The sequence below is a fragment of the Arachis ipaensis genome, chromosome B01 (genome assembly GCF_000816755.2).
Source record: "Arachis ipaensis cultivar K30076 chromosome B01, Araip1.1, whole genome shotgun sequence".
NCBI classification, from domain to species: Eukaryota; Viridiplantae; Streptophyta; class Magnoliopsida; order Fabales; family Fabaceae; genus Arachis; species Arachis ipaensis.
The window spans coordinates 59,378,799-59,403,015 of record NC_029785.2 but is presented as its reverse complement, the minus strand read 5'-3'; the positions used below and the strand labels follow the sequence as shown (position 1 = coordinate 59,403,015).

The following is a 24,217-nucleotide window of genomic DNA, read 5'->3' as shown; positions in this document are numbered from 1 at the left end:
TTTGAGTGTAGGGAGGTCAGAATCCAACCGCATCTGCAGTCCTTTCTCAGCCTCTGAATCCGATTTTTGCTCAGGTCCCTCAATTTCAGCCAGAAAATATTTGAAATTATAGAAAAACACACAAACTCATAGTAAAGTCTAGAAATGTGATTTTTGCATAAAAACTAATAAAAATATAATAAAAAGTAACTAAGACATACTAGAAACTATATGAAAATAATGCCAAAAAGCGTATAAATTATCCGCTCATCACAACACCAAACTTAAATTGTTGCTTGTCCCCAAGCAACTAAAAACAAAATAGGATAAAAAGAAGAGAAAATACAATAAATTTCAAAATATCAATGAAGCTTAGTTCCAATTAGATGAGTAGGACTAGTAGCTTTTTTGCTTCTGAACAGTTTTGGCATCTCACTTTATCCTTTGAAGTTCAGAATGATTGGCATCCATAGGAACTCAGAATTCAGATAGTGTTATTAATTCTCCTAGTTTAGTATGTTGATTCTTGAACACAGCTACTTTATGAGTCTTAGCCGTGACCCTTAGCATTTTATTTTCCAGTATTACTACCGGATACATAAATGCCACGGACACATAACTGGGTGAACCTTTTCAGATTGTGACTCAGCTTTGCTAGAGTCCCTAGTTAGAGGTACCCAGAGTTCTTAAGCACACTCTTTTTGCTTTGGATAACGACTTTTACCACTCAGTCTCAAGCTTTTCACTTGGACCTTCATGACACAAGTGATGACAAGTCATCTTAGCCTAGTTTTACTAGCCTTTTTCTTTGTTTTTGTTTGGTTTTATGTACTTTCTTGCATTCTAAGTAAGTAATTTGGAATGGAAATATCAGCGCTACTTCACAAGGAAAAACAAGCCAAAATTAGCTTGTTTTCACTCACCAAGGTTCGAACTAGGCACCTCAAGGAAGCAAGGCCTTGTGCGCCACTCATGTGCCAAGAAAAAATTGGCTTGTCTTCCTTCACCAAGGATTGAACCGGTCACCTCAAGGAAGCAAGACCTTGGGGGCTTCTCTAGTGCCAAGGAAATTAGCTCCACAAGTACTCCACCCAAGATTTGAACCAAGGACCTCAAGGACAAGTAAAGCTCTTGCCAAGAGCTTTCAAGCTCTTGCAAAGAGCTTTGTTCTCTTGTCACAAGGAACCGTGCGCAACACATTGGAAGGAAAGGGAACCAAAGCTCTTGGCCAAAGCTCTTGCCAAGAGCCGAACTCTTCCCTGGGAGGTACACCATGGGCCAAAAATTCATCTAAAATCCAAATTAATTCATTTCTTCACCAAATTTTAGAGCCCATCCAAATTCTTAGATCCAAATTAGGAAGTGTATAAATAGGAGCTAGTTTGATGTAATTAAGACCTTTTTTTCAGACCTTGAGATTTTACTTTAAATTTTCATTTTTGAGCTTTTATTTTGAATTGAGAATTCTGAGAACTTGGAAGGAGAATTGATCTCTCTTCTTCTTGGTTCTTGCTTGAGCACTCTTTAATTTTCTTGCTTTTGATCTTGGGTGAAGAATTGAAGAACTTCTGTTTCAATCTCACCTTGAGATCTCTTGTTTATTTTTTCTGCATAATTGAATTTCCTTTTCTGTTTACTCTACTGCTTCATCTCCTCTCTAATTCTGCAATTTACTTTTCTTTATTTCTTTTGCAATCAATCTTGTTGGATCAAGGAAGGATTTGAGATCTAGACTTGTTATCTAGTCTCTTCCACTCCTGAGATCTTCAACCTCTTTTACTTTGCTGCAAATTAAGCATTGCTTTCCTGTTTTTAAATTCTTCAAGGCATTTTACTCTTCTGTTTAAGATCTACTTCATTGCAATTAAATTTTCTCTTTTATATTTAATGCAGTTTACTTGTTCTTGTTTAATTTCTGCAATCCAAACTCCCAATCCCTTTTACAATTCAAGCAATTTACATTTCTTGCACTTTAAGATTTAGTCATTTACATTTCTTGCAATCTAAGTTTCTGCAATTTACATTACTTGTTCTTTAAGATTCCGCTTATTTACTTTCTTTGCTCTTTAATTTCCTGCAATTTACCCCTCTCCCTTTACAATTCATGCAATTTATCTTCTGTCAATTATAAACCACTCAACCAATACTTGATTCGCTTGACTAAATCAACCACTAAACTAAAATTGCTCAATCTTTCAATCCCTGTGGGATCGACCTCACTCATGTGAGTTATTATTACTTGATGCGACCCGGTCCACTTGCCGGTGAGTTTTGTGTTGGATCGTTTTCCACACATCAACAAGTACATGGTTAGGGACAGCTTGATTTAGCCATTTAGGCCATGATTTTATTCCTTTGGGCCCTCCTATCCATTAATGCTCAAAGTCTTGGATCCTTTTTACCCTTGCCTTTTAGTTTAAAGGGTTATTGGCTTTTTGCTCTTGCCTTTTGGTTTAAAGAGCTATTGGCTTTTTCTGCTTGCTTTTTCTTTTTCTTTCTTTTTCTTTATTTTTAGCCTTTTTTTTTTTTGCAAGCTTTGTGTTTTTCATTGCTTTTTCTTTCTTCAAGAATCAATTTTATGATTTTTCAGATTATCAATAACATTTCTCTTTTTTCATTATTCTTTCAAGAGCCAACAATTTTAACATTCATAAACTTCACTATCAAAATATGCACTGTTCAAGCATTCATTCAGAAAACAAAAAGTATTGCCACCACATCAAAATAATTAAACTATTTTCAAGATAGAATTCGAATTCATGTACTTCTTTTTCTTTTTCAGAAAACATTTTTCATTTAAGAAAAGTGAAAGATTCATGGAACATTTATAGCTTTAAGACATAGACACTAAACACTAATGATCATGTAATGAAGACACAAACATAGTCAAAACATAAAGCATAAAAATCGAAAACAGAAAAGAAAATAAATAAGGAGATTAAAGAACGGGTCCACCTTAGTGATGGTGGCTTCTTCTTCCTCTTGAAGAATCAATGGAGTTCTTGAGCTCCTCTATGTCTCTTCCTTGCCTTTATTGCTCCTCTCTCATGGCCTTTTGGTCCTCTCTGATTTCATGAAGGATGATGGAGTGCTCTTGGTGCTCCACTCTTAGTTGCTCCATGTTGGAACTCAATTCTCCTAAAGAGGTGTTGAGTTGCTCCCAATAGTTGTGTGGAGGAAAATACATCCCTTGAGGCATCTCAGGGATTTCTTGATGAGGGACTTCCTTATGCTCTTGTTGAGGTCCATGAGTGGGCTCTCTTGTTTGCTCCATCCTTTTTCTAGTGAAGGGCTTTTGAGATGAATCTCTCCATCTCCCATGACTCGGAGTTGGAAGCAACTGCCTTCTCTTTTCTCTTCCTAGAGATTTCTCCAGCCTTAGGTGCCATTAATGGTTATGAAAAAACAAAAAGAAGAGCTTTTTTTTCCACACCAAACTTAAAAGGTTTGCTCCTCCTCGAGCAAAAGAAGAAAGAAAGGATTAGAGGAAGAAGAGATGGAGGAGATGGAGGTGTGTGAATGGTTCGGCCAAGGGGGCTTTTAGGTGGTTATGATGTGTGAAAATGAAGGAGTGATGAGGGGCTTATATAGGAGTGGAGTGGAGAGGGAATTCTTGTAATAGGGGTTGGGTTTGGGAGGGAGATGGTTTGAATTTGAATGGGTAGGGGTAGGTGGGTTGTATAATGGTTTGAATAGTTTTCGTGAGTTTGAAGCTCGTCACAGTCATCCCGTCCCAGATCCTACTCGGAATACCACAGACAAGGTTTAGACTTTTCGGATCTCAGGAAATCCCAAGATGTTAGCTTTCTAGCCTAATTGAGAATGCACCAATTGGACTTCTGTAGCTCAAGAAAAATGTGTTTGAGTGTAGGGAGGTCAAAATCCAACAGCATCTGTAGTCCTTTCTCAGCCTCTGAATCAGATTTTTGCTCAGGTCCCTCAATTTCAGCTAGAAAATACCTGAAATTACAGAAAAATACACAAACTCATAGTAAAGTCTAGAAATGTGATTTTTGCATAAAAACTAATAAAAAGTAACTAAAACATGCTAGAAACTATATGAAACAATGCCAAAAAGCGTATAAATTATCCGCTCATCACATGAGGACATGCTAATGTTTCAGTGTGGAGACTAGAGAGATTGATAAACCACTATTTTATGGTATATTTTGGATTGAATTGAGTGGATTTTGTCAACTATTCTCACACTTAATCATGTAATTGCATATTTTTAAGTTTCCTTCCTAATTTGTACTATGATTGAAAACATGCTTCTTTGGCCTTAAAATTGCTAATTTTTAATCCTATTTTATTACTATTCGATGCCGTGATGTGTGCGTTAAGTGATTTCAGGTGTGATAGGGCAGAAATGGCACAGAAGATGTAAAAAGGAGCATGCAAAAGTGGAAGGAACACAAGAAATTAAGGATTTGAGAAGTTAGCCTCGATGCATACGCATGGTTGAAGCGTGCGCATGACCAAGTACAGTGTCCACATGACGCGTACGTGTGACTGACGTGTACGCGTGACCTTGTGCATAGTTAAACGACGCGTGCACGTGGATGACGCGTATGCGTGACGAGCGTCACGTGCTTTAATAAAGTAAAAATGCTGGGGACAATTTCAGAGCTTATTTCTGGCCCAGTTTCGAGCCCAGTATGCAGATTAGAGGCTGGGAAGTGAAGGAGGAAGGCATCATTCCATTCATTCATACACACATTACTTTTAGTTATAGAGAGATGTAGAATTTTAGAGAGAGAGGCTCTCTCCTCTCTCTAGGTTTTAGGGTTCCTTCTTTTATTTTCAATTTTATCTAGGTTTAGGTTCTACTCCTTATTTTAATTCAAGTTCTTCTTTTAATTTCTTGTTATTGTTTCTTTGCTTTCTTAGTTTTATATGTCGTTTCCTTTACCTTGTTGCTTAATTATTCATGACTCCTTATTGATTCCAATTTCCTTTTAATGCATTTGAGGTATTTTATGTTTATTGTTGCTTTCTTTAATTTCTTGTTATTGTTCTCATGCAATCTTTAGTCTTAGATTTTACTATTTCTTGTTAATTTTCTATGTTTTTATTTTGTGCCTTCCAAGTGTTTGATAAAATATTTGGTTAGATTTTAAAATAGATTTTTGTGTTCTTGGCTTGGGTTGATGATTTGAAGACTCTTGAATTGTCAAAGTCTCTTGTTGATTGGTAATTGAAGATTGCTGGTTAGCTTGAACTTCACTAAATCTAGTCTCTCACTATGAGTTGACTAGGACTTGTGAACTCAAGTTGATTGTATGCACTTGGCTTTCCTTCATTGGTTAGAGGTTTACTAAGTGAAAGCAATTTACATTTACCATCACAATTGACGATGATAATGAGGATATGACTTCTAATTCTCTTTCCTTGCTAAGAGCTTTCTTAGTTATTAGTTTATTTTCTTGCCATTTTACTTTCTTGTTTCTTATTAAAATACCCAAAAAATATACCTCATAACCAATAACATAAACACTTTCCTACAATTTCTTGAGAGACGACCCGAGGTTTTTTAAATACTTCGATTATTTTTATTGGGGTTTGTACTTGTGACTAGGGCTGGAAGTGAGTCAAGTCAGCTCATGAGCCAGTTCGAGCTCGACTCGTTAACAGCTCGATAAGCTAAGCTCGTGAGCTGGTGAGCCAAGCTTGAGCCTGGAATTGAGCTCATAAATTAAATGAACCGAGCTTGAGCTTGGATAAGCTCAGCTCATTAGCTCGTGAGCTGGCTCGATTATATATTGAGGCGATCTTGAGCTTAAGAAATAAGCTCGATTGTTAATGAGTCGAGCCGTGAGCCAAGCTCAATTTTCGTGAGCCGAGCTTGAGCTTGGTCTAGCTCGGCTCACTTCCAGCCCTACTTGTGACAAACAAATTAAATGTTGATTGAAGGATAATTTGTTAGTTTGAAACTATACTTGCAACGTGATTATTTTTGTGAAATTCCTAACTAACATTTATCCTCGGTCATTGTTATATATTTTTTTTTGTTTTTTTTTCTCCTCCCCTTTATCATGTGATATTGCAGTTATTTATTCTTCTTTATTTATTTTTTTTCTCTTTTTTTGATTTTATTCCTCTTAAGAGTGTGAAACAAGAAGAATTATGAGAAAAGAAAATAAGAAGAAGAAGATAAAGAAGAAAAAGATGAAAAAAAAGAAGTAACAGAAGATGAGAAAAAGGAAGAGGAAAAGTATTGAATTATGCAGAATTTATCAAAAAAATAACACCGAAATTTCTTAACAATAACACATAAATTTCTTCGTATTGACACCAAAATGTTACTTTAAAAGCAAAAAAATGTCTTCTTTAATGCTGTAATATTTTCTTCTTTTTATTCTTTTTATTTTCTTTTTTTCTTTTTTTTATTGCTCTTATTTCTTCTTCTAGGAGAATTACTTCTCTTATTAGATTTGAACGAACATGTTTATACTATATTATAATCTTATTTAGTTGAATGAATGTAGGTTCCTCCTCTTCCTACTAATTTTATAACATTATGTACTTCTTCTTCTTCTTCTTCTTCTTCTTCTTCTTCTTCTTCTTTGTTTGATTTTTTCATATTTTTTTAGTCCCGAGAAGGTAAAATAAGAAGGAGAAGATTAACAAGAAAAGAAAAAAAATGAAGATGATAATAATGAAGAAGAAGGAGGAGAAGAAGTTTTAAGTTATCATTAAGTAATTTTGGTGCATTCTGGATTTAATTTTGATACATTTTGAATTTAATTTCGATGTATTATAGATTTAAATATGGTGCACTTGGTCTGAGTTTGTTTTGAACTAAGTCTCTTTGTGTATCGTCATCGTTAAGGAATTTCGTTACATTCTGAATTTGAACTGTTATACATATAAGAAGATGACCAGGATGACAATAACGATAACGATAATAACAATAATAATGATGATCATGATAAAGTGGAGGAGAAGGAGGAGGAAAAGGAATGAGGAGAAAAAATTCAAATGTAAAAAGAAGAAGGAGAAGGAAGAGGTAGTGGTAGTGGTGGTAGTAGTGACGACGACGATAACAACAAAAGAAAAAGATGAGAAAAAAGGAGGAGGAGGAGAAGAAGCAGCAACAACAATATGGGTCAGAAAGAAAAAGAAGAAGAAATATGGATGAAAAAGAGCACAGCCGTAAGTTTAAAATCATATAACAACTTGGTTGAATTTAATTAGGTACTTTATTTTGTTGTGGAACTTTTCTCCTTTATATATTACTAAACTTTAAATTTCTCGCTAAAGCTTAAAAAATCAAGCTAAATATTAATTATGTCAGTTGCAAATTAACCTAGAATTATTAGGCCATTTAAAAAAAATAGATCCTCTCAATATTTTTTTCAATTATTTTATCAAGTTTAATTTTTTATTACTTAATATTTTTTTATAAAAACGAAAACGTTATTACTATTATGGTGAGATATCGTACTTTATACCAATAATATGGAAAAGAATCTTCTCCAGTTTTTTTAACAATTGATAAAATACAGTGTAATTTATCTTTAATTTTATGAGTGGGACCAAAAATAAATAAGAGAGAGAGCAATGAATGGTTAGATTGAACACTGGATATCATCCAGTTTTTTTCTTACTGGAGAGGATCCACTCTCCAACAATATGAATTCGAGAGGGATAAAAAATTATTCTACAGTGGAGTTTGCGACCACTTTATTCCGTTGAAGATAGGATAATAATATGGTTTAATTACTCTATTGGTCCTTATAGTTTCATGAAATTTTCAATTAAGTCTCTATAGTTTTTTTTTTTTAATTGGATCCCTACACTAATTTTTTTTTTCAATTAAGTTTCTCTTAGTAGTAATTGACTTAATTTTATAGGGACCCAACTAAAAAAAAATAGTATAGGGACCTAAATAAAAGAAAAAAAAGTGTAGAGACCCAATTAAAAAAAAATTTTGGTGCAAGAACTCAATTAAAAGGAAAAAAAATATAGAGACCTAATTAAAAATTTGGCGAAACTATAGTACCTACAAAGTAATTAACCCTAATAATATTGCAAGCTTATAAACTTCCATTTGATATGTTATCATCAACGTATCATTATAATCTAACATGGAAATCATAAGAGAATTACACCATTATCAACTAATATAAAAATATTGAGAAAATCTAGGTACAAAAATTATATTAAATACTTTAACTAAATGTAGCAAAGTAGTGAAAAAGGAAGAAACGCACTTGCATTGTACTCCGTCTCCACCCCTCTCCATCTAATTCCCCTTCATGTTCTTTGATTTACAATCGGAAATTAGTCAATCTCTCTAGAAAGAATCAAAATCCATCTTTTAAATCAAAATATTATTAAATCAACCACCCTCCTGTCTTCCCAATTCCTTAATTGGCTGAAACAACGAAATCAAACAAGTTCTTTTGTGTCATAACATATTCCCAAACACCATTTCTCAACATATTGGTCCTCATCGTCATGGTCATCACCGTCATCTCCTAAATCTAATTCTTCGGATGACGTCATCAAGTCCTTGGCCCTTTGTGCTTGACCATCCCAATTGGTCCTGACCAAAACAAACAACATGGTGACCATACAAGAACCCTGCGCTGCCAACATACCCAACCACAACCCCTTAAAATCAAACCCTTGAAAGAAACCCAACCAAACCGCCACCGGCATTCCCACAACATAGAAACAAGCCAAGTTTATGTTCGCTCCCAACTTTGGTCTCGCTGTTCCCCTCAAAACCCCGCAAACCGTTGTTTGCGGACAGTTCCCAATCTCACACAACCCAATTATCGGTAACACCATCGTCGTCAACGCTATGATCTTTTCGTCTTCCGTGAACATCGAAGCCCAAACGTTCCTCACCGAAGCCGCAAATATCAAAGCAGAGAATCCGAGGACGAAACTGAAGCATAGTCCCAGTATTGCGGCCAGTTTCGCCCTATTGGGATTCTCTGCTCCTAACTCGGTTCCAACTCTTGTCGAGACGCCGAAGCTCAGCGAAGATGGGAAAATGTATATCAACGCAGTAGTTTGAATCAGAACCCCCATGGACGCAACGCTCGCGTGCGGATCCATAAGCAATCCGCAGAGCAAGATCATGATTTCGTACCACCACCATTCGAGGCAGACAGAAACGCAGCTCGGAATCGAGAGACTCAGGAGCTTCTTCCACCCGCTGAAGCACTTGGAGAGCGTGACACGTGTCCATGTTGTCCTGTGGTACCCTGAGACGACGGTGTAAATAATCAGAGAAATGACGAGGTTGAAGTTGGTCCAGACAGAGGCCAAGGCGATGCCTCTGATTCCGAGATGAAGAACTTGGAGGAAAAGATAGTTGATTGGCACGTGCAGGAGGATGGAGAATGCGGAGCAGCACGTGAGAGGGAGAGTAATGGACTGAGTGCGAAGGTAGATTCTGAGAGGGTGAAGGAGAGACTGCGCTACGAGATCAGGGAGAGAATAATAGATGAAGACTTGAGCCTCGTTTGCGATTTCTTGTTCTTGACCGAAAAAGACTAAGATGGTGCGCATGTTTAGCCACAAGAAGGAAATGAGAATGGAAGTTACGAGAAGGAGGAGAACAGTTCTGTGCATGGTGAGGGCGAGCAGTTTGTATTGAGGGAAGTTAGGATCATTGGGAGTGAAATGTCTGCTATGCATTTCGCCTCGTTGATGATTGAAAGCGACAGCAACGTCTGTTTTTGTTGGGGTTTGGGGATCAGTAGAGGTTTGGACATGTTGTGTTGTTTGTTGCTTGAGGGATTATCAGCAGATGCTAACAACTTCCACATGGTTGCTTTGACACACACTCACTGACTCACTTACTCTCTCAATTTATTTGCGCAGTTTTGATTTGAGCTTTTGTTTTGGTAGAGTGGTAACAACTTGGGTTTATAAGGGGGAGCCTTTTCCGGCAGTTAATGGGGGAAGAGAAGAGATGGGTAATGTGTGTACATATATACTGTCGGAGAGGGCATTCATTCACATTTTATATACCAGTGTTCTGTAGTGTATTAGATACTAAAACGTAATTATTTATTATCTTATTTATTTAAAGTGAAAAATGAATCAATATATTTTAGTTTTATAAAATTTAAAAATTTTAACGTAATAAATTTTTTTATGAACAAAAATATTTGACGCAAAATTCTTTAGTACCTATTTGAGTGTGTATATATAGGTCAGATATATTTTTTTAAACAATATATGTCAGATATAAATTGTAACTGTCCAAATCAGATGTTAGAATAGTACTTTTGTAGAAAAATAATCGAATTAATTCTTGTTGGATGTATAGAAAATGTGCATATACAATTTAAAATAATATTTTATTACATAAAAATTAAAAAGGTTCATGGAATTTGGAAGTATTTATTGGAATTTGAATTAAACGTGAAAGATTAAGACGAGAACGCATTAATGCTAGATAGCGCCTTCTATATTTAGTTATTTACGGACTCATATGTTTAGGAAAAAAGATTTTTTCTTATTATTGATATTTCAAGCGTATTTAATGACCATGTTATGATGTATAATATGTATCACTATACTATATATAATTAGGCCTGCAAGGCCAAAGAACCATAATACAGAACTTGCACGTAACATAATTAGGACTAAGGAGAATGAAGTATGAAGAATGGAGAATGAAGAATTCAGCAATAGCAAGGTAACAAGAGCGAGCGCCGAGGCGTAACAATTTATAATTAGGACGAAATTGGATTTTTTTTTTTAACTAATAAGCTAAGGTTGTTTTCAAAATGTGGAAGAGAGTAAATGTTTTCGGCTTGATTGACTCATGAATTAAATTATATTAGTTTGACTATAGCGTGTCTAAAAAAACTGATACAAAATTTAAGATTAATATGGACTTTTTTTGGGGCGATAACTCTTTTCTGAGTAAATGGTATTATATCTTGGCTTAAATAAATTTCAGTTAAAAGGTTTCAGTTTATGGATACAATTGATGTGAAATCAATTCCGTCAAGGAATTTATTAATTAATTGTGATTCAATCAAATCCACGTTTTGTTATAGACCTGCCATATTTGGCAAAATGACATTAAGTGAATCACTGCTATTCAGAAATTTATTTATTTTTGAAATTAAATTAAATTCTCCAGTTAAATCCACTTCAAGATTGTGTCATAAATTATATATCTTTGCAACATTTTTTTGTCAAAATTCTAGCAATTTCATGATGAACGGACCAGATTAGATATGACCAAAACTCTATTCGATTCACATTAAAATAATTGGATCGAATTCAATATCTACAATTTTTAAATTTGGATATGATCCGATCCGATTTGCACATTTACGGATTGGATTAGATCGAATCTCAGATATATCCGTAAAACATAAAAATACTTTTAAAAGCTTATTTTAAAAATATAAAAAAATAATAATTTTTATAATTTTTTTATAATATGCTTAATATATGCTTTTATTAGGACACAAGTTATTAGCAAAACATCGGCCGATTGAGAGGTTGTTAAATCTCAAATATATGTTAGAGGTATAGACTTAATAATTTGGATAATTTTTAGGGCAAATCACTAAAATAAAATATTTGGCCTTCAAATTTACCGAAATACAAATTTTGTATATTGAATATGGAAATGCAATTTTTTACTAAACTATGTAAACGGCGAGAGGGGTCCCACGGATTCTAAATGAATGTAAACTGCTACATCCCTCCAGCGGTTTATGATGTGATGCGAAATGGGCAGAAACCGCGGTAGGGATCTCACGATTTCTGTGTAAATAGCAAATATGCATAAACTGTGACAGGGTCCAGCGGTTTATGCTTTACTATAAATACGCAATAAGGGAGTCGCGGGTTATTCAGTTTGAGCCACTTTCATATTCTTAGAGAGAGAGAGAGAAGAAAGTGTAGAGAGGAAGACATTCTGACTTTACTGGGGCCGGGACCATGGCGGACAAACACAGTCTTTACCGGCTCAACGACGTTGCGCACGTTGCCGACAGCATAAACGAAGAGGTAAGTTTGTTTTCTTTTAGTTATTGTATTTCATATAACATAAAATGTAATATTCGGGTGCAGTAGTTAGAACACATAATGTAGGATTGGCCAGTTTAAGATTTTAAAGTTAAGATGTAAAATTTAAAGGTAGGATCAAATGTTTAAGTAGAATGATGATCCTCTTGTATTTGAGATATAGGGTTCAAATTGTAAGGCTTGTAGGATTGATGATTAAGTATCATATTTAAAAACTAAGATTTAAAATTTTAGGTTTTAAATATGTAAGTTTAAATTCTAATATTATAGTTTTAGTTGTTTAGAGTTTAAAATTTATTTAAAGATTAAATTTTGTAAATAGAACGTAATGGTTGTATTTTACATTCTTAAACTTTAAGATTATAAGTTTTGTAGTTTAGGTTTTTAAATTTAAGGTTTAAATTTTAAATTCTTTTAAATTAAAGATTTGAGTCTTATATTTAATTTTTATTAAATTAATTTAAAATTATAAGTTTAGTATTGGTTTTCGGTTATAATCTATGGGTTAAACTTGTTAATAACAGAATTTCATTTGATTTGATTATTTCTCTCACATGCTACAACCAAGTAGGTGTATTTATAGTGTCTAGAGACAACAGAACATGCCTCTGCATGACAGGATCATACCCTATATGGAGAGGGATGGTTTGTACCACCTGGTGAGGCTCAACACGAGGTGGTTCTAGTTAGATGAGCCCCTAGTCAGTGCATTCATTGAGAGGTAGCGTCCTGAGTTCCACACCTTTCATATGCCATTTGGGGAGTGCACCATCACGCTGCAGGATATTGCATACCAGCTAGGGCTGTCCGTGGATGGTTTACCTGTATTCGGGTGCCTTACAGATTTAAGAAGCTGATGGATGATGGCAAACCTACTTGAAAGTGGTTTTAGGAACTATTTGGTGAGCTTCCCCTGCTGAATAAGGTAAAGCAGTGTGATGCGAAGTGTGATGCGAATCATCCACGTGCAGCCATTCCCAAACTCCTTGCATCTCCCATGATACTTTAGATGATCTGACTCCTTCACCCGATACTGAACTCCACGACGGATGCTATAATCCTTAACACTTAATACAGCTTCGACGTGGCAGAAATTGACGAGTCAAGAATTGTTATAAGATATGCGTTGCAAGTATAGTTCTTAACCAACCAGAAATCCGCTTATCAATTTAGAAGGGTGTCACAAAAATTAAAATTAAAATACTGGGAGTATGAATCCCAGGTCGTCTCCCAACGAGTTGCAGAAAGGTGTGCTATTTTATTAATCAGATGTTTTCAAAAAGGGTTTGAGTTGAATAAACAGGAATTTAAATTAGAGAAATTAAATAATTTAAATAAAAGTCTTGACTAGGAGTAGATTAGTTGGAAGCCATATTCTTGTTGAAGTACTCTCTAGATTAATTGATAATTGAAGGTTGTTCTGTTTAGTTATCCCTTACTAGGTAAGGGAAAGTCAAACAAGTTGGAATGCTACTTCTATTCACAAGTTCCAACCCACTCAATTAAAAGGGATTGGAGTCAATGACTAGAGGGCAATCCAACAATAAACCCAATTACAATTTTTCTTTTGTGCATTCCAACTCAAGGGTTCCTTTCAATCAACTCCCCATCAAGTTAGGGAACTACTCGCTCATTGTGAATGTAGAATTCATAATATAGGAAAGGGAATTAAGGAAAGTCATGATAAATACTAATCAAAGAAATCAATTAAAAATAAAAGTAATTCTTGTATTAATAAATTCTAAAATAATCCAATAGTAAAATTGAGCAAATTAAGGACATGGAAGAGTAAGAGCCAAGTAAAGAAAACGAACTAGAATGACGAAGTCTTGCTAAGGTAATAACTCTTCTCAATATCCCAATGCAAAAGCAGTAAAATAAAAAATCCTAAGAACTATGAATGTGTAGAGAGAAAACCTAGAGGAGGCGTAAAACTAGATCTAAAAACTAAAATTGTGTAGAATGAATGTTGTGCTCGGTTTCTGCATGTTCTCTGGCTCTAGTCTGCTTTTCTGGGCCGAAAACTGGGTCAAAACAGGACCCAAAATCGCCCCCAGCGAATTCTGCAGATTATGCAGATCGCGCACGTCACGCGATCGCGTCATTCATGCGGCCGCGTCATTCGGCATTTTGCCTTGCCACGCGAGCGCGTTGTCCACGCCTCCGCGTCACTTGTGCTATTCCAATCCGCGCGGTTGCGTGAGCCATGCGGCCGCGTCACTGCGATTTCCTCTCTTTCGCACGGTCGCGTGAGCCATGCGGCCGCGTCACTTCTCGCTGGTCATCTCCTCAATTTCTTGTGTTCCTTCCATTTTTGCATGCTTCCTTTCCAATCTCCAACTCATTCATGCCCTATAAAGCCTGAAACACTTAACACACAAATCACGGCATCGAATGGAATAAAAGAGAAGTAAAATACATAATTAAAAGTCTCTAGGAAGCAAGTTTTCAATCATGTAATAATTTTAGGAAGGAAATATAAATGCATGCTAATCATATGAATAAGTGGGTAAAGATCATGATAAAACCACACAATTAAACACATTATAAACCATAAAATAGTGGTTTATCAACCTCCCCACACTTAAACATTAGCATGTCCTCATGCTTAGTTGAAGGAGATAAAATAAATGAGTAGGAACATGTAAAACTCATGCAATGTAATGCAACCTATATATGTGAATGCAAGTATATGATTCTTGTCCACTTGATCAATAGTAAATAAGCTCTTCAAAACAATTACAAATCAAATTCCATTAATTTAATTCTTATACAGTAAGAACATATAAAAATGCAAGAAGGTAGCTCATGAAAGCAGAGAACATAGAATTTTAAGCATTGAACCCTCACTGATGATGTATGTACACTCTAATCTCTCTAGTGTATAGGGCAATCACTCTATCCTTCTCTAATCATGCTCTCTAATTTTTGTTCTTCTCCTAACCAATCAACAACATTTAATATACCAATGCAAACATCATGAGGTCTTTTCAAGGTTGTAATGGGGCCAAGGTAATGGTAAGGATACATATATGGCTAAGTAAGCTTATAAACTGAATCTTTAATTAACCCAAGCTTTAACATAACCTATATATATTCTATATAACTTTAGAATTCATACCTAGCTACCCAGAATTTCCCTTTCACATTCCATACCCGTGTATCAACTTTTTATTTTAATTTTATCATACATGCATTGATCTTTGAATTCTTAACTTAGCATTGGGGTAATTTTGTCCCCTTATTTATTTATTGAATAAACATATAAATATAATAAATATTGGACATATAGGATGGAACAAAATATAGATTACAATCATAGAGAAGTAAACACACAAGAATAAAATAATTATGGTTAAATAATGTAACCATGCATAAAGGCTCAAATCTCGCAGGTTGTGTGTTCTTTAGCTTAAAAAATCATGTTCCAAATACAACTTCAACCAAATTTAACATAAAAGTTTTAATTAAAGTTAGTGAAATTTTGTTCCAAAAATAGGGTCTTAGAGGAAAACTTATTGTCTTTTCAATCAAGTAGAACATGCATGCAACTAACCTATTACTATGCAATTTATCCTATTCTACAAAAGAAAAACTAACTAAATATCCTAATTTATTGGTGTTTAGGGAAGAGAAATTACCTCCGGAAGTCAGGTACTGACCGACCTTCCCATACTTAAGGCTTTGCACCGTCCTCGGTGCCATCTGTCAGGAACAAAGGTGGGCTGGTAGCAGTATCTCCATAGTCGGGACCATCATGGCTTCCTGTTCTGGTAAAGAAAGTGGAGTCCGGGGTGTCCCATAATCAGCTCCTTGAGATATGTGAATCGGCGCTTGTTACGGCGCTCTCTCATCTTAGCTTTGTGTTCCTGCCGATCCAACCTTTTCGAGTATCTGATGGAGCAGTTGGGTGGTTGTAGGTGCTTGTGGTGTTGAAGAAGGGGTATCTTCAACTGGTTCGGTAGGATGGCTTATGGCGGCTGGTGGAGGTCTAATGTATTTCCCGTTAGGGACATACTGATCATCCCGTGGGAGCATGGCTTTGGTGTCCCCAGCTCTGTAGGAAATTCCGGCTGCTGAGACAAGATCTGAGACCAAGGCGGGAAAAGGTAAGTTGCCCGCATTTTGTACGTGTCCCATGGCATTCCAGATGTGTCTTGGTAGGTTCAGAGGTTGGTCTGTAAGGATGCACCATAGTAGAACGGCAATGTCTACAGTGAAGGAGGACTCGTGAGTGCTCAGAAAGACGTAATGGGACATGATCTGTGCCCATACGCGAGCCTCCAAGGTAAGTGCTGAAGCCGATATTCCCTTAGGGCGGGTACGATGGTATTCGTAGATCCAACGGCTGCCAGGTAGTGCGATAACTCTGAGAACAGCGTCCCAGTCAAATTGGTACATCTGGCACTTGAGTGCGGCTTCTTGAAAGGCGTCCAATCCTTCTGGAACAGGGGGAAGACCTAGAGCTTTTTGAATGGCCTCTTCTGTAATGGGGACTTGCTTCTGACGGACAAAGACAGACTGCAGGGTTGGCAGGTGGAAATTAGAGTAGAACTCGACTACCCAAGAAAGATTGACCTGCCTCGGCTGTCTCTGTAGGAAACCCCATTGTCTTTGTGCAATTTGTGGCCCAACAAAGGTAGCAATATGGTTTGGGAGGAGAAGAAGGTATTCGTTGTTGTAACTCCTTTCTGCTAGGATGGGGAACATCTGCTCACAGTAGCGATTGGGAAATCGCGCAGTGTCCTTTGCTGGGAAGGCTTTTCTTTATCATCAACCTTTATAATCCTCTTAGTTCTTTTTGTTGAGGGTTTAACCGCAGTTGAAGAGGGCTCTGCCACTAATGCTCTTTTTGTTCCTGTTCTTGCTGGTGGTTTGGGAGTAGCTTTCTCTTTTCCTTTCTTGGTGGCCATCCTGAAAATGGAAAAAAAAGAAAGTAACGTAAATTCAAAGAGATAGAGCAAGGAAGAGGGTTGTATAAGTGATAAACAATGCACGGTAAAGAGGGTGTTGTTAACACATGGTCATGACTACATGTGAAAAGTTCATCAATAGAAATATAGCAAGTGCATTGGAGGATAATTAAATGCAAAGGGTTTATTGGCATGCAGGCAAAGGCATGAGTAGCATAGATCAAGCATTTAATTAGTTGAATGTGTTATCACTCGTAACAAACTAGCCATCACGTTTGTATTGACAATTAAATTCAATTAATACAATAGTAAAGGGAATTTGTGAAAAGCAAGCATTGAATAGTAGAATAGAATAATGTAGAAAATGCATGATGCCATATGGGCTTTTTCACAAACACATAGCATGCATGGTAAATAAGGTATAGAAAGTATTAAAGTGAACATGCAATCAACCCTTTAAAAAGGTAATATATAATTGCCAAATAATTTTACAACAATCCACAAGCATATAATGAGAAATAATGACTCAAATAAATTTCCAACACCAAGTAAAAAGGAAAAAGAAAGAAAAAGAAAATATGGATAATGAAAGTAAAAAGAAAAGAAAAGAAGATAACATATAAAAATAAGAAGAATAATAGAAAAGTAAGGGGGAAAAAGAAAAGAAAACCTTGTTAATGGGGGTGAGTAAGAGAGAGTAGAAAGTGAGAAAGAAGGAAGAAGGAAGAAATAAGGAGGGAAAAGAAAAAATAGGATTTGGGAAAAAGAAAGATAAGATAATTGGCAAATCAGGGAAGCTGTGCGGTGCAAGCGACGTGGTCGCGTGAGGCACGCGGTCGCGCGACTTGCCCTTATACTAATTGACGCGGTCGCGTCGGTCACGCGGTCGTGTGACCCGTTTTATGCTACTGGCACGAGGGCAGCCTCGCACTTGCACAACTCTCTGTTCAAACTCTTATTGCGCCAAATGTTGGGTGACACGATCGCGTGGGGCATGCGATCGCGTGAGTGGCCATTAGAAGGATATGACGCGAACGAGTGAGCCATGCATTCGCGTGGGAAGAATTGTGTGTTCAACGCCAATCCAGCACCACTCTAGCACAACTTTCGGTCGTGTACCCTTTTCACGTCGAATTCCAGGGCACGCGACCGCGTGAGTGACGCGGTCGTGTGGGGTAATTTGTGCCACGGGCACGCCTCCAGACACGCTCTCGCATGACTCTCTGTTCGTTTTATTATTTTCTCCAATCACCTGCGACGCGGACGCGTCAATGATGCGGTCGCGTCGCGTAAGTTTTTTTTTTTTTTTATAAATAAAAGTATGTAAATGCAGATGCGCGAAATGTACTAATAAAGAGAAGAGTTATTGAATAGAAAAACTAAGAATAAAGAAAAGAACGATCATACCATGGTGGGTTGTCTCCCACCTAGCACTTTGCTTTAACGTCCGTAAGTTGGACGCTCCACTAGCTCAGTCTTCGGCTATGTGGGGATCTTCCAAGAGGAAGATCTCGAGCTCCTTGTTTTTCTTCATCCTCTCTCCATTGTATAGCTTTAAACGTTGTCCATTAAATTTGATAAGTTCAGAGCTTGAAGGATGACTTAGGTGAAAAACTCCGTACGGTTCGGCCTTCTTGACTCTGTATGGACCTTCCCATCTTGATCTCAACTTGCCTGGCATGAGCCTCAGTCGAGATTTGTAAAGGAGGACTAAATCCTCAGGTTGGAACTCTTTTCTCTTGATGTGCTGATCATGTACAGCCTTCATCTTCTCCTTGTATAGTCTTGAGTTCTCATAAGCTTCTAGGCGAAGGCTTTCCAGTTCTTGCAGTTGCAACTTCCTTTCAGCTCCGGCTTTCTCAATTCCCATGTTGCACTCCTTTACTGCCCAAAAGGCTTTGTGCTCTACTTCAACAGGGAGATGACAAGCTTTTCCATAAACTAAGCGGAAAGGACTCATCCCAATGGGTGTTTTGTATGCTGTTCTGTATGCCCAAAGTGCATCTTGTAGCCTGATGCTCCAGTCTCTTCTATGAGGTTTGATTATCTTCTGCAAGATACGCTTTATCTCTCTGTTTGACACCTCGGCTTGCCCATTAGTCTGAGGATGGTAGGCTGTTGCAACCTTATGATTTATCCCATGCTTCTTCATTAATCTTGTTAGTCTCCTGTTACAAAAATGGGTGCCTTGATCGCTCACGATTGCTCGTGGTGATCCAAAGCGACAAATAATGTGGTTTCTCATAAAGGAAATAACAGTGTTAGCATTATCAGTGCGGCTAGGAATTGCTTCCACCCATTTGGAAACGTAATCCACAGCTAACAATATATAAAAATAACCATTAGAATTTGGAAATGGACCCATGAAGTCAATGCCCCAAACATAAAAAATTTCACAGAAAAGCATAATTTGTTGAGGCATCTCATCCCTCTTGGATATATTACGAAATTTTTGGCATGGGAAACAAGATCTACAAAATTCAGCAGCGTCTCTAAAAAGAGTAGGCCACCAGAATCCACAGTCTAAGATTTTTCTAGCTGTTCTTTGAGGGCCAAAATGTCCTCCACTCTCAGATGAGTGACAGGCCTCTAAGATGGACTGGAATTCTGATTGAGGCACACACCGTCTAATTACTTGGTCAGCGCCACATCTCCATAAATATGGGTCATTCCATATATAATATTTAGACTCGCTTTTTAGCTTGTCTCTTTGATGCTTAGAAAAGTTTGGAGGAAAGGTGCGGCTAACTAGATAATTAGCTACAGGTGCATACCAAGGGACTACCTCAGATACTGCTTGCAGGTTATCAAATGGGAAATTATCAGCTATAGGAGTGGGGTCATCTGTAATGTGCTCAAGGCGACTCAAGTGGTCTGCCACTAAATTCTGGTTACCACTCCTATCCTTAATTTCTAAATCAAATTCTTGTAATAGCAGTATCCAACGTATAAGCCTTGGTTTAGATTCTTTTTTAGATAATAGATACTTTAGAGCTGCGTGGTCTGAGTACACTACTACCTTCGTACCAAGTAAATAGGCTCGAAATTTATCCAGAGCAAAAACAATAGCAAGAAGATCTTTCTCAGTAGTAGTGTAATTAGACTAAGCGGCATCTAAAGTTTTAGACGCATAAGCAATAACAAAGGGGTCCTTACCTTCACGCTGAGCCAGTGCTACTCCTACTGCATGGTTGGAAGCATCGCACATTATCTCAAATGGCTGACTCCAGTTTGGTCCTCTCACAATTGGAGCTTGAGTCAGGGCGGTCTTCAGCTTATCAAACGCTTGTTTGCAATCCTCACTGAACTCGAACTCAATATCCTTCTACAGTAGTCTGGATAAGGGAAGTGCTACCTTACTGAAGTTCTTAATGAATCTCCTGTAAAAACCTGCATGGCCAGGAACGAACGGACTTCCCTCACAGAGGAGGGGTAAGGTAAACTAGAAATAACATCCACCTTTGCTGGATCTACAGAAATGCCAGTATTAGACACATGTCCTAGTACAATACCTTGTTTTACCATAAAGTGACATTTTTCAAAATTTAATACAAGGTTTGTACTGACACATCTATCTAATACTCTAGATAATCCATCTAAGAAAAGGCTAAAGGAATCGCCAAATACACTAAAATCATCCATAAAAACTTCCATACAGTCCTCAATAAGATCAGAGAAAAGACTCATCATGAACCTTTGGAAGGTAGCTGGTGCATTGCACAAGCCGAAGGGCATTCTCTTGTAAGCATAAGTCCCAAAAGGACATGTAAATGTGGTCTTTTCCTGATCCTCAAGAGCTATATGAATCTGGAAATAACCTGTGTAATCATCTAAAAAACAATAATGTGATTTACCTGACAGGCGATCCAGCATTTGATCAATGAATGGAAGAGGATAGTGATCCTTACGAGTGGCCTGGTTGAGGCGTCTGTAGTCAATGCAGACCCTTCAGGCATTCTGAGCTCTGGTTGCCATGAGATCTCCATGCTCATTCTTTACTGTAGTAATTCCAGACTTCTTGGGTACTACTTGTACTGGGCTTACCCATTCACTGTCTGAAATGGGGTAGATGATATCTGCCTCCAGTAGCCTGGTCACTTCCTTCTTGACAACCTCTAAGATAGTGGGGTTCAGTCTTCTCTGGGGTTGACAGACAGGTCTTGCTCCCTCTTCCAAAAATATCCTATGCTCACAGACTTGAGGGTTGATGCCTACTATGTCTGCCAAACTCCAACCAATTGTCTTCTTGTGCCTTCTCAGCACACTAAGTAACTCCTCTTCCTGTTGAGAAGTGAGTTCCCTTGCAATGATAACTGGAAACTTCTGCTCGTCTTCAAGGTAAGCATATTTGAGGTGTGGAGGAAGGGGTTTTAATTCTAACTTCTGATCATGGTCAGGCTCTGGGTTGTCTGGAGCTGGTAACAATGGTAAAGCACTGTCATTATCCTCTGAGAATGTCTCCACACTTGGACCTTGTCCTATGTACTTCTCTTCAAATTTCTCCTGGTGAACTTCAGCCACGGTTTCATCTATGATGTCACACTGGAGGATAGAATGATCCTCCAGAGGATGCTTCATAACTCCATTCAGATTGAAGATTACTACTCGGCCATCTATTTCAAAAGAGTATGTGTTGAAAAAGCATCTAATTTGAACTTCGAAGTCTTCAGGAATGGTCTTCCGAGTAGGATTGATGATGGCTTCTCTGAGTCATTTTGGGGCATCTCCAGAATATAAAAATCAATGGGAAATGTGAGCCCCTTAATGCCTACTAATATATCTTGAGCAACTCCAGCCACTGTAATAATGCTTTTATCTGCTAACACAAAACGAGATGCCGACCTTTTTAAGGGAGGGAGCCTCAAAATATCATATATAGACAAAGGCATTATACTCACACATGCTCCTAAATCACACATGGAGTCAGAAAATACTACACCACCAATAGTACAATTAACCATACATGGACCTGGGTCACTACACTTTTTAGGTAAACCTCCCATTAAAGCAGATATGGAATTACCTAAAGGAATAGTTTCTAATTCATTAATTTTGTCTTTATGTATACATAATTCTTTTAGAAACTTTGCATATTTAGGTACCTGTTGAATAACATTAAAAAGAGGAACATTTACCTCAACCTTTTTGAATATCTCTACCATTTTGGGATCAGGTTCCAGCTGCTTCCTGGGCTTCCTTGCAAGTTGTAGAAATGGAATGGGAGTGGTGTCTTCTGCAGTGTCTGCGCCCTTTGGTGCTTCCTCCTGTGGTTGAACTTCTTCTTTTTCAGCCATGTCCTGTATGTCCTCTTTCTCTTCAACATCTTCTATTTCCACTACCTCTTCAGCTGAGGCGTGTTCTGGTGGCTTGGCTCCTCCTGATTCCTCTCCTGCAGTGTGGTTTCGGACCTTAGGGTGATGGCATTAATGCTACCCTTTGGATTGGGTAATGGTTGAGAGGAGATTCCACTGGAGCTCAAAGGCTGGTTATTGGAGTTATTCATTGATCCAATCTGTGAGACAAGAGCTTGCAAAGTAGAGTTCAGACCATTTAGTGTAGCATAAAGGTTATTTTCCATGGTCTGTTGTCTCCGATCAATAGATTGTAGTAAGTCGTCATTAGAAGATGAAGAAGGATAAGTAATTTGAGAGGTCTGCTGTTGGGTATTCTGTGGTCCTTGGGATTGCCTCAGGTGAGGTGCTCTGTAAGGCTGGTTCTGGTTCTACTGCCTGTTGTTGTTATTATTCCACCTCTGATTTTTCTGATTGTCTCTGCCTCCTCTATTGTTGTTGTCCCTCCAATTCTGGTTAGAATTGTCCTGCCATCCATGACTGTAATTGCCACCTTGATTGTACCCTTGGTTAGGGCGGTCATAGAAGTTATAAGTGGCTGCCACGGTGTTGTCTTCCTGCTGGAGCTGCGAATATTCATCAGTATAATGGCTATAATCAGCACAGACTCCGTAAACTCTCTGTGGGACTAACTGTTGGCTTTGCTGTGTTGTAGAAGGTTGAGCTTGCTGAACTTGTTGTTGATTCAATTGCATCTGCTTCAGCAAGTTGGTCATTTCACAGATACTCTGAGTTAGAGCAGCAGTCTCTCTGGTAGAGGATACTTCTGCAACGGCTTTTGAACGGCCTTGTTTCTGCCTGTGATTCCGAGTAGATTCAGCTAAGTCACTGATCAATTGCCATGTCTCATCAGTGGTCTTGTACTTTTTCATAGACCCATTGCTAGCACTTTCCAATGTGGTCTTATCTTGGGGCCTCATGCCCTGTGTGATGTAACCGAGTAACACTATCTTGTCAATCATATGGTGGGGGCATGCTTCTAGAAGATTATTGAAGCGCTCCTAGTATTCATAGAGAGTCTCGGATTCGTCCTGAACAATCATGGAAATGTCTTTCCTCAGTTTATCAGTAACTTCAGCTGGAAAGAACTTCTCCAAAAATTCTTTTCTAAGTGTATCCCAGTTGGATACAATTGCTGCGGGTTGAGTATAGTACCACTCTCTTGCCTTTCCCTCAAGAGAAAACGGGAAAGCTTTCAACAAAATTGAAGTTTCATTTGCACCATCACGCCTGACAATAGAACAGGCTGCTTGAAAATCTCTCAGGTGCTTGATAGGCTCTTGAGCAGGTAAGCCATGAAACTTGGGCATCAAATTGAGCAGTGCAGTCTTTATTTCAAAGTCTGTAGCCACCGCTGGGTGATGCGCTTGAAACGGTTGCATTGAAAAATCAGGGGCTCCAGCCTCCTGGATAGTAACTCTCCTAGCTGCTGCCATGTCACCTGCACGTAAATCAACCAAATCAGTAGAATGGGGGCTGGTTTCTTCCTTAAGTGATGTTTCAGATCCGCCCTCAGAGAGGAATAACCGATGCCGAGCTTGCCTTATTCGTGAAATAGTTCTTTCAATCTCAGGATCGAATACTGGCAAGCTTGGATCAGGAAGTGAACGCGTCATCTAACGAAAGAAACAAGCAGCTCATAGTAGCAAGATAAAATAAAATGCAAATAAATAAATTCCAATCAATACCTTAGCACTCTATTGCAACTCCCCGGCAACGGCGCCAAAAATTGACGTGGCAGAAATTGACGAGTCAAGAATTGTTATAAGATACGCGTTGCAAGTATAGTTCTTAACCAACCAGAAATTCGCTTATCAATTTAGAAGGGTGTCACAAAAATTAAAATTAAAATACTGGGAGTATGAATCTCAGGTCGTCTCCCAACGAGTTGCAGAAAGGTGTGCTATTTTATTAATCAGATGTTTTCAAAAAGAGTTTGAGTTGAATAAACAGGAA

The 24,217-nt window shown here is 37.7% G+C and overlaps 1 protein-coding gene across 1 annotated transcript; it reads right to left on the bottom strand.

The window, feature by feature from the left end:
* Positions 8,088-9,944, bottom strand: LOC107607262 (protein DETOXIFICATION 49-like). The gene has a single exon (XM_016309236.2). It carries the CDS (start codon positions 9,634-9,636, stop codon positions 8,374-8,376), a length of 1,263 nt encoding a protein of 420 aa, XP_016164722.1. The 5' UTR covers positions 9,637-9,944; the 3' UTR covers positions 8,088-8,373.